Genomic DNA, 17,189 nt, shown 5'->3' on the forward strand with positions numbered 1-17,189 from the left:
CCCTTATACCCCAAAGCAGTGTCTGAAGTAAGTTCTTATCTGCAGGTAGGGAGCACGAGTGAGGAATGAAGGATTGAAAGGAAGGAGAAAAAGTAAAAAAAAAGATGTGTTATGAAGTCACCACTGAGAGAAAATCTGAAGACAGTAGACAGTGACTCTCAAAATTGTCCACTGAAGTTTGTACCAAGAAAAGTATTTATTCATTCCATTACTCACTGGATGCCCACAGGAGTGTTAAATCTCCCACACCTCCAGCTGGGACTCCTGACCTTTTGCCTGCTGTCAGAGAAGTCCTGGGGCACAGAGTGAGGCTGTGTTGGATGGAGGTAAGGCTGGCAGGATGTAAGGAGGGGCAGCAAAGGCATCTCATATTTTTTTCTTTCTTGTTTGTCCCCATAAGTCACCCCCTCCCCCCCCAACACACACCCTCTAATTTAGAAAAGGAATGTTTGGCTGTTTCAGTCACTGCTATATTCCTAGCACCTGGGATTGTTTCTGGTACTTATAAGTTCTCAATAAAATCTGTTAAATGAATGAATGAATGAAAGATGAATGAATGCTCCACCAATGTCTCCTTTTCTTTCCTATCTCTTCCACTTTCCCCATTGAATTCTGTTTCTTCCAATTAATTTGTCTGAGATATAGGCAGCCATCTTTTAAAAAGGTCTTTCCTTAATCTTTTCAGTTCAGCTGAAATTCCTTTGAAAATAATCTAAGGATTCTATACTCACTGTCTTTACTTGTTCATGTCCCATTCAGTGCCATTCATTCCTCAGCCCACTGAGGCTAGCCCCTCCTCTGGAGAGGTTGCCTATGAATCTCAGAAGCAGAAATCACTAGTGAACTGTTCATTGGTGAATGAATACTTTCAGTCTATACTATTATTACTGGACTTCTTTGTTTTCTATGGTATGACTGACTACTCATGTCTTTTGACTGCTTCCTCTCTATTAAATTTCATTATGCCTCAGAACTCTTTTTCTTTAAGATTTTATTTGTTTATTTGTTAGAGAGAGAGAGAGAGCTCACAAGCAGGGGGGAGCGGCAGGTAGAGGGAGAGGGAGAAGCAGGCTCCCTGCTGAGCAAGCAGCCCAATGTGGGGCTGGATCCCAGGACCCTGGGATCATGACCTGAGCCGAAGGCAGACGCTCAATCGACTGAGCCACCCAGGTGCCCCTGATTTCAACAGTCTTAAACTTAGATCCTAGAATTTCTTAATTAAAAGAAAATTATTTATTTTTTCGACCAGGAAATTAGTAACAGTTTGGAATAGGCTGTGCTATTTGCTGCCTGCCGTTGAATTTTAATAGACAATATATTAAGATGACATCCATTTAAATAAGCTATATTTTTTTCTGAGAAATAGCTGGTGGTGAATATGACTTCCATTTAAAACAGATGTAGCTTCATAAGCATTTTTTCATGAAACTGGTTTCAATTGCAAAGTTAATTGGTGTTCAACTAAAAAATGAAATTAAAAACTTAGCATCTTTTCAAGATTTTCTATGACTCTAATTTACCGTATTTTTTTCCAGATATTTTAATCCAGTCCTTATTAAACTTTCGTGCTTGCAGAGCTTTTCAACCTGCTGATCCCAGGAGAATGTGACATAACTCCCTGGATGCTAAGCACGTGGACACTCCTTTAGAAGGAGTTAATAGACTAGGTTTTGGAAAGCATCAATTATGTTTTACATTTGAATGAAAATTAAACTCTTTCATTTGTTAGCTCAGCTGTTCATGGAATATTGCATAAATTGAGTTTAAAATGCATGCGTTATCAATGTAACTGCCTTGCAATCCTTTGCAGTCAATAGGACTATAAATAAAACCCATGGTACTAAATGCACGGCAACTTGATATAACACTCCACTGTCTCAAAAGTAAAATCTTCCTTGGACTGGAAAGAAGATCCCACAGTAAGGTAGTAATACCTTACTACTAATATTAATTTACTAGTAAAATTAATTTGTAAAAAGCTTTAAAATTTAAGAAATTAAGAAACTGAGGCTCAACTGACTTTTAATCAAGTGTTCAGAATCACTAGTAAATATGATCCAAATACAGATTTATGATTACAAGTAATACTTGGAATTAGGTTTGTGTCTTAGTACTTCAATACCATTTCAGTACCATTTTGAATATTTAATGGCAATTTAAAAGCATTTCCTATACCAATGCCAATTTTATTTCACCTCTTATTACCTATTAAAATTTTATTCTAAAATGGAATTTTTTTTTACTGAGGAATATTTTTCTTTCTATACTCTGAGTGGGATTTGATTTCACCCAGAATAAAAAAAGTCTCTTGGATGTAACTGAAACCACTGGAATGTTCTGTGATTAGCCAGGGTGTTTTCCTAAAACCAACCTCAAGATGGCAATGGACATAGTACTGGCTTTAATTCAGGCTTTTATATGAAGTTTGGTTATTCAGCCTAGCAAGGACACATAATGAACATGGTCTCCTGGAATGATATTTCAGTAAAATTAACATGTTGGTTGACATTAAACTCCAAGAGTATCAGATACTACTATGACTCTAAATCTGTTCCTTGTCTATTTACTTTGTCAAAATATTGTTACACTCAGGTTAACACTTTTTAATTTTATTTTATGTTAAATGGAATGACATGCAAGGCTTAAATAGAAATATAGAAACAGTAACATTTCTCTGCTTGTTTCACTGTATATAGAAATTGCTTTAATGTGTTGTGTTTTTTTCCCCTCCCACTACAAAATTAAACAAAGTTTGACAGTGAAATATTCCAATTGCTAGACCACAATATATGTATGAACTCTGCCTGATAGAATAGAATGTTAAAAGTAAATATTTCTCTAAACTCTGCCCAAATACGTTTTGTCTACTTGAGTGCCAAAGAAATAATAATGACAATAATGCATAGCAGAGAATATGGGAGAAAACCGGAACATTTATCTATGGAATGAGATGTGTCCCAGGTTGCAAACAATCTTTCTACAAAAGTGTAAATTCACAAAAAAATCACTTCTCTACCGGCATAATATTACCTGTTTATATGTAATTGTTAGAGAATGATCAATAACCTTTCTCATGATATCTTAAAAACCACAAAAAATGTCATTCCAATAGTTGTCACAGGCTTAATTCAGCTGTGTATTTCTCTGGAAACTGCAAAATATTAACAAAATCTAATAGATATTATATATTTCACTTGCGAGATTGTTGGCTCTCAACCTCTCAAGATTTTAAGTCATTTAATAGATGAATAGCTTAAATTTATATCTTTTTAAGCTAGAATTTTTATTAACGTACTAAAGAACATAGATAAGGTGTGAAATACAAACTTAAAATCCTAGAGACACAGGGAATTAAATATACAACAACTGAAGGGAAATACACAACGGGAACATGACAAATATAAAAGTAAGAGAGTCTGGAGATAATTAAGACATTTTTAAGTTAACATAATATTTCAATATCTCCTGTAACTTCACTTGCAACAGTGGTAGCAATATAAATTTCTAAACAGATAGAGTTGGTAATTTTTTTTCTTTCCACTAGAGATTACTGTGGGATATAATCAGCAGGATAATTTGTTGCTGTTCCCAGTTTGTTTTCCACATATTCTGGTACCTCACTTGAAGTATGGCCTCCCCTGAGGAAGACCATAAACTCTTTGATTTCTCATATTTCATTTGTTCATCAATACTGATATCTTCACTCATTTAATAGATGTTGGTTGAAAACATTTTAGGGTCTGGAGACACAACAATGAACACAAGACACCAATTTACTTTTTCATCCCTCAGTCCCCGTGATTTGTTTGCTAAATCTAGATGGACTCTATATTGTTAACAAAGTCCATTTGGATAGTTGTATTTTTGAATTTGCAGGCTAACGTGTCAATGTATAAATACTGATACGGGACTTAGTGAACAATAGTGATTAGTTATTACTCTATACTAGACATAAGATAAGGCCAAAGTACATAATTTAAAAAAAATTAGAATAGAATTATGAGGATTTTTATTATTTTGAAGACTTAAACCAAGGATTAACAGAAAACTCCACTGGAAATGTGGTTTACTTTCAGTGTAGCTAACCTAAATAAATAAAACTGTATTAATAAAATTTTGAGCATAGTACATGGCACTGTCCTAGACGTTTTATGTAAGTGTCTCTAATTTTTCTAGCTTCCTTGTGAAGTAGATATTACACTTGCTGTTTCACTGATGGTGAAGCTCAAAGAGACCATATAAGTGTTCCAAAAAGAAATGCTATGTAAATGTGATGGAAGAGCCTAAGCTCTTTCCACCAGAACACTGTTTAGCTGTTATTACAAGATATCTGAATGACCAGTTATCTGTTTCAGTGCTAATCATAATTTTAATCGTGAGTATATATTAGGAGCTTGCCATTTTCTACTTCATTTTTTTCTTCAAAATATTCCTGAATAGTGGGCAAGAACTCAACTGGGTTAAAAAAAAGTGGTCCAGAAATATGGGGCTAAAAAAAGTCTTAGGAAGTCTCTGCTCCCAATTAAAATATTTAATCAACTGAAAAACTTAATCCAGCAGCTTACAGATAAAGTATCTGGAACACCTGGGGACTAAAATGAGATAATTCTGAGTTATGAGATTAGATCCAATGTTTTCTCATTTTCTGCCTATTCTAATTCCAGTTTATTTTGCTGTTGTAAATGCCTCATACGTTTGCACTATTCTTTTAATAAAAATTGAAGTAACACCTTTTACAGGCATCTATTTCCCTGTCATATCTCATAAATAATTCATATCAAGGTGTGCTTCAATTGGAACTCTTCCTATTAGCTGGCTATCTAAAAGAAACAACAGACATTGTGGTATATGTTATATTACTTTGGTTCTCCTCTCTCACTTCAACCCATATCCTGCTGCCTCTACCCCCAATACTATACAAATTTACCTGGGCCATCTGTGATTCTGGACAAAGGAACAAATATCTATACATTTCTTTTTTTTTTTTTATGTTACATTAATCATCATACATTACACATCATTAGTTTTTGATGTAGTGTTCCATGATTCATTGTTTGCATATAACACCCAGTGCTCCATTCAGTACATGCCTTTTTTAATACCCATCACCAAGCTAACCCAACCCCCCCCCCCAGAAGCCTCAGTTTGTTTCTAAGAGCCCATAGTCTCTCATGGTTCGCTCCCCCTCCGATTTCCCACTTTTCATTTTGCCCTTCCTACTATCTTCTTTTTTTAACATATAATGTATCTATACATTTCTTAAGTGTGTAGACTAGGAACACATAACATATTTGGCACTAGTGGTATAAAAACCTCAATTTTTTTTTGCTAACAAATGATTTAAGAAAATATGATAAAACGTTTAATTCATGAATAAGCTAAAAAATGACTGAAATGTCTTTCATTTTCCTGTCATTCTGAATGATAGTTTTCCTTTAATACATTCATGGAAATTACCTCTCATCCCAGTTATATCATAATGCACGAAAAGAGGAGATTTGGGGGTGGGGAGCAACATGAGTTTATTAATTGAGGTAACTTATATAAATAATATAAAATGTAAATCATATATTTTATTATTGAGAAAACAAAATATGAGCCAAGAATTTATTTCTTTACATTTTTAGATTTAACTAGCATTGAAAGTTTCAAGGTTTATTTTGACTAGTGTCTGGCTTTCTAATTGACAAGCTAATTAGAAGGGTATGCTAGACTCCTTGTCCATACCAAGTTCAGTGCACAGCTGTCCTGGGGGAAAGACATACAAGTGAACTTGTTGACACTTGAAATTAAGCAGCACTCACCCGAAAAACTGTCATTTCTTCCAGCAGAACTTCTTCTAAATCATGCCAAGTCTCTTTAGGAATTGAAACTACTTTAAGAACCGTCCCAACATCTTTGAAAGAAAGTGGAGGGGGAGAACACAATGTAAACAGGTCTGAACAAAGGATAGTGTTAATGAATGGAATCAGTATCTGACCAGAAAGAACATTTGACCTCAGTCTTCCTTTTACTTTTTTGTTATATCAGTAGTAAAATATATATTCAAATGCATTTCATGCAAGTAGATAAACTATGAACATAGCCGTGGAATAAAAACAATCGAGTTTTTAGAAATATATGAAGCTTGGAAGATGGCTCTATCCTGAACTTTCAATATTAAAAAAATATATATACTAATCACTAGGTTGAATTATTGTGTTTAACAATTTTTTTAATCTTCATTGTCAGGTATCTCGGGGAAAAAAAAAACCTAAAGAAAAAAAGATAATACCAATTTGATATGACAGGTTTTTCCACTTTTGCTGTGAAATCAGGGACTGCATGTGAAGACTTAATGCAGATGCAAAATGCAAGGAATGTTGTCAAGCAACACAAGTAGTCAGAGCTTCCGAGGCTTCCTGCTCATCCTCCTGTGCCTGGAAGCCTTTAGTACTTATAGGCCCTTAAAGACAGCTCAATGACCATTAAGTGATGAATGACAATAACTTGATTTCCCAAAATAAACACCTTGGATTACTTGTCCTGTGGTTTTTCAATAATGGTTAAGCAGGTTTGGTTAACAAATTGGTTTGATTAATGTCTTGAATAATCAATTTTAGAGTACTAAAGAAATTTAAAATTCAGGAGCATAAATCATAAATTGGATACACTGTATAGAGATTTAAAGCACTGTTTATCCTAATTCTCACTGTGAAAAGAGAGAAAATGTGTTAAGGAAAAGAGCTGTTGCTTTTACTCTAAATTGTGTTAAGAGGACACTATTTTTCCAGTATTTACAGGCATGTTCCTATTTCTTGACAGAATGAAGAACGGGATCTTATTAAAATAAAAAAAAAAATGGACTCTTCAACATTTCAACATTGCAGTTCTGATCAGCTGATCAATTATTTTTAGCTTCAACTGGCTCATTTCAATCCAGTTCAACTGACTCATTATTTGAAAAGAAAATCATACATCAGAAAAATGATTTAATGTATTCACTGAATAACCACTAATAACCATTTTCAGGGCATCAATATGATGTGCTTTGGGAGATCAAGAAAAGTTGCTAGTGAAAAAAAGAAAGAAAATTTGCTAGTGTGTCCTTTGTAAAGTGGGGAAAAAAAAAACACCCTCTGTTAAGAGGTTACTTCCATGTTTATAGGACTTTAGACTACTCATGACACCAAAGATTAAAGGTAAATCAGGTTAATCTACTCAGTGCCTCTGATGGGTTTCCAGTATCCAAACATAACTTTATCTGTGTTCCAGATCTAGTTTTACCGAGTAGTATTTCAAACAATTTCACACAGATTGAATCAGATTACTCAACTAGGATCAATATACTATGATGTGCAATTCAGTTAAAAGATAAAATTACTGTAATCAATTTACTTTGCTGACAGATGACCCTGGTCTGTACTGACCGATAGGCATCCACATCTTCAGACATTCAACGTACTCATGAAACTGGTTCCTTTAAGGACAGCTTGTGTCCAAGAGGAATTAAAAGCTCATGACTGGATTTCTTTGGTCAAAGAGCCCAATGCAAGCCTCTGTTGCACAACGAGTGAGGGACTTCTCAACATGTTTAGGCCAGAGGTGAAAAAAAAAGGTAAGTGTGACATTACTGAATAAACTTAATTACTCTGTAGATAGATCTAATTATATTTTGACATTAATTGAATACAAATCCTATCATCTCGTAATTTCTGAAGATTTATATAACCAGAGGTTGATACTTACGATTCATTAATTTTTATCAAACTCTGAGTCTCAATGGGACTCTTATATTTGATAACTTTTCTCACTCATAAAAGTAGACTGCACTGTATTGCTCAGACTCTGACATTGTTACACCTGATAACAAGTATTTCACAATTTCCTTATAAAACTTTAAATCTTTAAAGCACTTACCCCACAACTGCCATTCCCCTGTAGTTAATTCAGCTTTATTCTGTTTCTCACCAAGGGAAAATACATGCTCTTATACCAGGTTTCAGCAGAGCAGTCACTTTGCTTCTCATTGATTTATGTCAGTTAACAATGCTAATGGAGACTAGGAATTTATTGCCTTGGAATCTGACCCTAACTAGCAAGTTTCAGTTTTGTAACTGGTGCTTTCAAAATAGTATTAACGAAGAGAGTAGGGGGAGAATATATCATAATAGCAATGGGATTCATTCTGAAAATATACCTGTAAAAAGTTTGTTGGTAATCATGGAGTAAGTAAAAATGTGTTGTTAAATTTCTATAGAAATGGAACTAAAATGTATCTGATGGTTCTTTAGGTCCATTTTGTTGTTCCTTTGATGAAGTTTTTGTTTTGTTTTGTTTTCTTTCATTGTATGGCAAAAACACTAGCCAAAATTTATTTGCTAGAAGATTTGCATCCTGTGATAATTTTAAAGTTCAGATAATTCTGCATCAGTACAGTCCAGAAACATTATTGAATGTCTTGGGAATTTTACCATGGTATGAGCAATACATCTTTGTTCTAAAAAGCCAATGGCTAGAAAAGAGTTATGATTCAATCATAGACACTGATTGTTTACCTAATCATTAGCTTTACCTGACTGCATCTATGAACTTTTGATTAAAAAGGAGATTTGGCTCAAATCATGATACACCAGCTTGTTACTTTTTTCAGTAACACACTGTCATGGTAGATGTTCAGGTTTTTTAGTCGTTTATTAGAGGTTAACTATATCTTGACAGTGACTATGAAAACTTCCTTAAGTTCTTAGCACACTCAGTCAAACAATGTTCTGAAAGGAAATTTAGAGCTAAAATTAAAACATTTACCTGTTCCAATAAACATAACATCATATTGGCCATCTTCTGCATCCACTCGATCTACTACAATTTGTGTAAATTGATAATTTACATCTGTTTTGATCATTATCGGGCGGTTATTAATAGGAAACACCGGATTGTACATAGCTGGATGACTCCTTGCAAATGTTATAACATCATCAGGAAGGTCTTTTGTAGAGTCAAATCCACCAAATGTTTTACTGGGACACTATTAAGATAAAGAGAATATCTTTTGATTAAAATACCGTAAATAGAATTATAAATTATGTAATAATTTATGACCTCAATGGTCATAAACTAAATCTAAACCTGTCATTATTTCTTTAAAATTAAGTAACTGATAAACTAAAACATAATGTTATTAATATTATTAGATATAATATATAGCATACATTTCCTAAACATCTCTTAAGTCTCAATAGGATTTAGTTATGTCACCATTTCTGACCAAAAACTACAAACCCATCTAATGAATTCAGTGTACGGGAGACTAATGCCTCTGCTAGTGGCAACACCATATATTTTACCAGTATGGTCAAGTATTTGAAGTGAGAAATGGAATATGTTACAACTAAATCCAATTAATACTCATATTAGAGAATCTCAGAATAATTTTCTTGGATACATTTTTCCCCCCTATGGCATCATGCTAAAATACAAATGCTCTTGTCAAACTAAAAGACAATATGAACTATTCTTTATTGCTTTGTTTCTAACATAACCCTGAAAAAGCACCACTAAAAGTACCAACAGTACTATCTCATTTATAATTAATTTTAAAGAAATGTGTTATTACTAGTGTTTAACAATCTGCATGGCCCTGAGACTGGCCAATCAGAGCGGACCCAGATGAAGAGATGGTGGCTACAGAGAAGCGGAAAGGATGCACTGTGCTACACTGGCATAATGTCACTTCTGGATATAAAACACTCCCCATAAGGCAATAAAACAAAAATGAGAAAATTCAGATTTCACTGTCTCTTTTCACTGCATTTAATTATGTGGTGCAAGCACTGGACGTCCATCCCCAGTCTCCTGCATTTTGTCTTATACCTATGTAACTTTCTGCCATTTAATGTAACAGCTTGGGAACTGAACTGTAATTAAGAGAAGTTCTTGGTCTTACATGAGACTTAGGATGCGGAATCAATCGTCTTTGCAGTTACCTTGATACAGGTCATTAATAATTCATGGAAAATGAAATAAATAAACTTGTTTTGAAATGGGAAGAGTATCTATCTCTGATTATATATGTATGTTGTATATAGAAAGAGACACATGCAATAATAATACACTAATACAACAGTTAAAGGATTTAAGGAATTTTTAAGTAAATTATAAAATTACTTATTTAATGTAATATGTTTCACTTAGTATGTTTCTCTCCACTAGTGCTGACAAAATGACTATTCTCAGATGCTACTTTTTTGAATTAATGAACTCGTTCAAGTGAATTTTATTCATGGAGTTAGGTGTTTTGTCCTTCTGGCAGCCCTTTCCTAATTCCTAGATTAGACATCACTCTCTGCTTCCAGTCTTTAATAGTTGGTGCATATCGCTGACTTAATTTCCCATGTTTTAACAACTCTCTATGAGTAATGAGCGAGAACACAGGCTCTAGAACCAAACTGCCTGAACTGAATCCTGGTTCCTCTCCTTGCCTCAGAGTCCCCATTTGTGAAAAGGAAACAATAGCAATAGTTGGGCTACTGAATATAATATATATACAAATATAAATCTCTTAGAATAGGGTCTGACATACAATAATTTCTAATGTCTATCATTAACTGCAAACACACCGTATACATATTCAGATCAAAATCTCTGTATCTCTAATAGCAGTACAATATCCAGCACAGTTAAGGAATTCCACCAAGTTTGAAGTGAAACTACAAAGAGTTATATTGAGAATACGCTCTCATTAATGAGCCATAGAGATACAAAGAGCCAGAGGGATATAAAACTCATCACCAACAAAGTAAAAGCAGTTTGCCATTAAGAAATGGAGTAAATACCTTGTGCTTTTTATAAAACCCATTTGACTTCATATAATCAATATTTCTTTTTTTTAAGGATTTTATTTATTTGACAGAGAGAGGCACAGCAAGAGAGGGAACACAAGCAGGGGGAGTGGGAGAGGGAGAAGCAGGCTCCCCGCTGAGCAGGGAGCCCGATGCGGGGCTCGATCCCAGGACCCTGGGATCATGACCTGAGCTGAAGGCAGACGCTTAACAACTGAGCCACCCAGGCGCCCCTTTCCTTGGAGATTCTTAGGATTAGAAATATTGCACTTAAGCGGATGTTCAGTCCAGGTATGCTACGGCCTCTGCCATCATTGATAACTTCACTCATATTCTGCCATATTGAAGTCTTTGTTTTTGTTTTTTTTCTTTCTTTTTTTCTCCCTACTTTAAATTGCAGATTCAAAGCTGGTTTTATTTTGAGTTCTCTCCTTTTTTTTTTTTTTAAGCCTGAATGTGCCCCAAGGCTGCTGGAGGGAAAAAAGAGGTCAGCAAGAGTAGACAGTGTCTGTTAAAATACCCAGGCCCTGCTCTCTCTATGAGATTTTCTGGCATATCTTCTTTACCTACTTGAGAGATGTGTCCCATTCCCATGGGAAAATAATACTGATTTAAAACTTTTCTTCCTCCTATTTAATGGGCAATCCTTGAAGCCTTCATTATAACTAGGAAGAACAAGTTCCGATTATCCTGTTTCAACTCTCCATGAAGGCCATTTTCAGAAAAGAAAATAAATAAGGCTACCCATTCAGTTTCTACTTCTCAAAAATTATGGTTATTGATAACTGGTAAGCACCGAACTTAACCACTGATGTCTGTAAAAAACATGTTTTTAAATGTAGAATTCCACAATATCATAAAAAATCCTTACTTTGCCATCGTTTATAGTCTTGGCACCTTTGTTTTACATTATCTATGTTAATACCTGTTTGTAGCTGCTTTTTTTTAACCTTCAGCAGAAATTTATTCCTTTGGTATTTTAAACACCTAGGACATAAATACATAAAAAACAATTTTTTAAAAAAGGCAGGGGTGACCTGGCTGGCGCATTTGGAGGAGCATGCAACTCTTAATCTCGGGGTTGTGAGTTCAAGCCCCACATTGGGTATAGAGATAAAAATAAATAAATTAATATACAAACAAATAAATAAATAATACTTTAAACACCTAGGCCACTTACAGTTCCTGGTCGTGGGTAGGGGACTCTTCCTTGATAAGGCACCCACTGATAGTTGGGGCCATCCCTGTGAGCATATGGACCAAGGAACACCCTTCTCACATCACTCATGCTATACATACACACTGCTGACCCCTTGAAGATGTTGCTAAAAAAGGGAGGCAGAAAAAGAAAAAACAGATTTGCATCCTTATACAGTGGTAAGACAACTGTTTTTATGTTGTTCTAAGTTCTTAAATATCAGATATCAATTATCAAAACTTAAACATAAGTTCAATCTCAAATAATATTTGGGATCTTTTTCAGTCATGTGTATATCTTTTAACAATATACAAGAGAACAAATTATGATGGCTCAAAAATAGAAGGCATAGAAGAAACCATCATTAGTACTCATAGCACATATATTTATATCATGTATAGACAGCATATGATAGGAAGATACACATTCATATCCATAAACTCTGGTGGGAAAGCACATATACACGATCTTCTAAAAAGTAACATTTAATTTCGATATCACATAGAATTAAAAATATAAACTTTGTAATATGTTAAGCCTCAAGCATGATTACTGAAACCAGAGAACTTAAGCAAGCAAAGAATGTTTAAGAAGTCATTTTATAAGCTGAAACTGGTACAGAAAATGAACAGTTAATGTCAAATGATGTGTCACACTATATTATTTTTAACTCCCAAACCACCAAAAGCATTACAGCCAGTAACAGAGTCTGATTTGGGTGAAGGCATTTAAAACAATCTCTTCCTAACTCAGAAAACTGTTTTAAGTTAGTAGCTGTTACATCCTACTCAGAGTGGAGCATTATAGCAATTACCCCCATCATTTTACTTGACAAAAATCAGGTACCTGAAACAAACCGGAAGTTTGCCATAAGCTGCCACAATTTTCCATTTTACTGTACTTATATAAATACAGCTTGAGAGATGCACTTATACAAAGATATAAAACAGTTGTGCACACTTACAATATGGAATGCTTATCTTTTAACCAATCTTTCAGCACAGAAAATTACATATAAATCATACTAAATGAAAAACATGTGTTTACAAGAGTTTATGACGGGAAACTTTTCCACACAGACAATGTCGGGTAGAGTACAAGCTGCGTGAGGGAAGAAAGATGCCCGGTTGCTTTTCTGTAACATCAATTACATATTGCACGGTACCTGACACATAGAAAACTTCAGTAAGTATTTATAGAATTTACTAATGATATTTTCATAATGGAATAGCAAATACTTAGGCCCCATCTTATTCCTACTGATTCAGGAACTCTGGGGGCGGGGCACAGCATACTCCCTGGGCAACTCTAATGGATGATCAGGTGGATGTCTGAGAACCACTGTACTAAGTAATGAGGAAGCAGAAGACATGGATTAATGTCTGTTTAATTTTAACAACTCCAGGTAATATAAATTTCATACTGAATGTGATAGGCAGGAGATAACTGCTACTTGACTGACAGCAAGAGCCTTGGGAATATGGGTCATGGAGAAAGGAGGAGGGTGAGGAGAAAGGGAAGGGGGAGAGTGAGGGAGGAAGGACAGGAAGAGAAGGGAGAGGGGAGGAAGAAGTGTTTCACCTGCAGTTTACAGCTCTACTGACTCCGACCAAAACTCAGATTTCTGCTTTTCAGAACAATCTACATTTCACTCAGATGCTAAAGTCAAAACTATACATAGGACATGACACATTTTTTCATCCTATTTATAGTGATGATACTCTCTGCTAAAATTTATTTTTTAAACAACTATTTAAGTCATAACTTATTTTAACCATCCAAGAATCTACAACTGCTCAGAGGTTAAGCCAACACTGTTCTTTCAAAAATATATTTTCAAAAATTATGAATACTTGCAAAGCACCTAAAGGACATGAAGTTTCTATGTTAATAAGACAGTAAAATATTCTTTACCTGGAAGTTGTAAACACTCCATATACAATTGGATTCTTAGGATCTTTAGAATTCATTAGGAATACATCCTCTGTTTGAAAACAAAATTAGGAAAAGTTGCACTTTGGTGGTTATGACAAAGTCTGAACAGATACTCTCTGTACAACATCATCGGCAACTTACGCAATTCATCAAAATGAGTGTCAATGCCATTTGGACCCGGCACTGAGCAAATCAGACGAGCTTTGAGGAATGTTGTCCACTTATTCACCAGACTTCTGTGGCCCCCGAAATCATTCTGAAAGGAGAGAACACTGGTTTTAGGAAATGCGCATGTGAATGAAAATTTCAAATATTTCTCTTATCTTCCTATCTTGAGACAGATATACAATTTCTTTATTTCTCAAAATAAAAGTAAATCTCTTATAGATCCAAGTAACTATGTTTTATTATATTGTTGGTCAAAGCTATTCACTCAAACTTATGCAAAGAATGACTTACATACAATGAACATACTGGCACATAATACACTTAATGAGTATTTAGTGACTAGAAGAATAAATGCATACCGTCTAACCCACACTGAAAATAGATCCCAAACAAAAGCATATCAGCACCAAAAATTTTATAAGTTAAACAGCCGAAAAAATTTTGACTTTACAAACAGCACATTGAAAAACTATTTGCATAAACCTTAATATAGGAAATTCATTTACCTCCTCACTGATAATGAAACAAAATTTTTACTTAGTGTAGCAATAAATTCTATTATGATAGTATGTATTTACTGGTAATTTAAGGTCTTTTAAAATAATATTTATGTGCATATGTTTGAAGGAAGATGAGTATTCCTTCAAAAACATAATAATGATTTATATTTTGTTTATATAATTCTATACACTATAAAGTTTTTTTTAACTCTCATAAATAGTGCCTTTAAATATGATTTATATTTTCTTGGAGAACAGATCCTCATATATTTCACATATTTTTATATGTTCCCAGATGACTAAAACTTTTAATTTTCCAGTAACTTAATATACCAGAGATGAATAATTAGATCATGACTACGGAAGGAAAGATGCTAACCAACCCCTCCAATAGAGATTTTCAAAAATTTCCTATTTTCTTGAAAAAAGAAAATTCCACTGAAGACATTTATCGGTTCTGGCTTTGTGATTTTCTTGAGATGAAAGGTGCTTGAATATAATAGCAGTTGGCTTTTTTCATACTGTGTATACATCCTGCACTATACAGTGTAGCAGGAAAGAATGGTACTGCTATCGTATCTTCACACTAATTAATCCATAAACACTTATTGAGCAATTTTTATTCTATATATCTAACATTATAATTTATATCATATCCAATTTCGGTCACACAGTAAATGAATTACCTGAAAGTTCAGCACTTCACAATTTTATCTGTGTCTGTATCTATGAATATAGGGTGCTATAATCAATTTATAAAATCAAGCTTTAATGCTTTACTCTCTTACATTGATGCTTTAGCTATTCAACAACAAATGTCCATTCAAAAGTTAAACTTTTTCCATTGTAGGAAACTGTGCTGCGTCTGAGAATACAAAAAAGTATGTCCGCCTACGTAACATGAAAAAAAATTGTATTTCTTCAGAACTTCAAAGCTCGTTTAATGTAAATATGAAATAATGTGTCACAGCCTCTACCTACATGTTTACTCACGAGCAACTATGTTTCCAATCATTCTTTACCATTAAATATTGATAGTGATCAGTCAAGATTTTGAGCCACATTTTTCATTGTACTTGCACACGGGTGGAAAGGAAAGAGAGAAAACCGTGACTGGACACTGAAATCCTCCTCAACTGTTGTTTTCTTTACCTCACCTTGCATATCTGACCTATTCTGGCGTGGGTGGCTTTTCCAGTGTGTTCTCCATCTATCGCATTTTCACGGAAGAAAAAATATACTTTGTCATCTTCAGGGTTGTCACTTTCTGGAATGAGGTGGGCACTAATGAACCTTGGATCTGAGAGACAAATGACAGCATATATATTAATTCACAGTTAGATAAATAATTCCATTCATTACAGTCCATTTTCACTTTCTCTTCACTTCCTTTTGACATATTTCAGGAACTGATCTTTCCTTAGTTCACAGTTTTCCGTACATGTGAACTGTTCTTTATGTATTTTAAAGTACGTTACGAATCACCTTATGCTGAAAAAAAAAAAATTCTTTAGTTCTCTTTTGGAAAGTTAGGAGTAGGTGCGGAAATCCTCAGTGACCACATAGTGAAAATGCATGACTGGCTATTAAAAGATTGTGCAAACTGAAAGTGCTATCAAATATTGCTTATTGCCATCATCAGTGCCATTCTTCCTTCTAAGCATAAAATAGTTTAAATCAAAGTTCAAACTGGTCTGTTCTAGTTTCCAGCAAAGACTGGATGGGAGGGAAGAGAGATCCACATAAAACAATAACAAAAACCAAGTCCTCTCCATTCTGGTAAATGGCAACATTATTTACTAGGTACTCAAGCCACCTTGGTAATCTGGAGCCACCCTTCGGTCCTTCCCGTCTCTCACAACCCACATTCTACCCATGGGCACATCCTTCACCTTTTCTTACTGCATCCTCTACGACCAGTCTTTCCCAGACTCCTAGCAGTCTCCTTGTTTCTACCTCACCAATCCTTCGCACAACAGTCAGAAGTGAACCTCCAATATGTCACTTGCCTCTCTAAACCCTCCTACGTCTTTCCAAATCACTCACAATAAGTAGAAAATAGAAAATCTTCCCTCTGACCAGATCCCATTTATGATCTAGTCCCTGGTACCTCATAAGCCTTTTATTCTACCTCCCCCTCCTTACCTAACTTACTCCTAGCCAGCCCTACCACTTCCTTCCTGGTTTTCAAACAAGTCGAGTACTCTCAGTCCTGCCTCCGATTTTCCTCCCTGTGTAATTCTCTGCCCTCATATATTATAATGACTGGATTCCTACCTTTACTCAGGTCTTTGTTTAAATATTGCATTTTCAGACAGATCTTTATTAACTACCCTATTTAAAGCACTGAAATCCTTACTTTTGGTTATTAATTTTCATGCATTATTTTTCTTCCTAACACTATTAAACACCTGTGATTTCTTGATCGTTCTTTCTCTCTAATCTTATTTATTGTCTGTCTCTCTCCCCACTCCAGTGGAATATAAATTCCAAGAGAACAAGGACTTGGCACGTTTTGTTTGTTGTTATGGTCCTAAAGGTCAAAACACAGTGGTCATTCAGAGAATA

The 17,189-nt window shown here is 34.6% G+C and overlaps 1 protein-coding gene across 3 annotated transcripts in view; it reads right to left on the bottom strand.

The window, feature by feature from the left end:
• SEMA3A (semaphorin 3A) overlaps positions 1–17,189 on the bottom strand; it is a 463,873-nt gene that overhangs the window by 27,181 nt on the left and 419,503 nt on the right. For all 3 annotated transcript variants that reach the window (XM_027574766.2, XM_027574767.2, XM_027574765.2), the window contains 6 exons: positions 15,779–15,921; positions 14,095–14,209; positions 13,933–14,002; positions 12,001–12,145; positions 8,788–9,007; positions 5,805–5,896 (listed from right to left, as the gene is read on the bottom strand). In XM_027574766.2, the coding sequence (XP_027430567.1) occupies positions 5,805–5,896; positions 8,788–9,007; positions 12,001–12,145; positions 13,933–14,002; positions 14,095–14,209; positions 15,779–15,921 (785 nt within the window). The remainder of the gene's footprint in view (positions 1–5,804; positions 5,897–8,787; positions 9,008–12,000; positions 12,146–13,932; positions 14,003–14,094; positions 14,210–15,778; positions 15,922–17,189) is intronic.

This window comes from Zalophus californianus, chromosome 12 (genome assembly GCF_009762305.2).
Source record: "Zalophus californianus isolate mZalCal1 chromosome 12, mZalCal1.pri.v2, whole genome shotgun sequence".
In the NCBI taxonomy this organism is placed as follows: Eukaryota; Metazoa; Chordata; class Mammalia; order Carnivora; family Otariidae; genus Zalophus; species Zalophus californianus.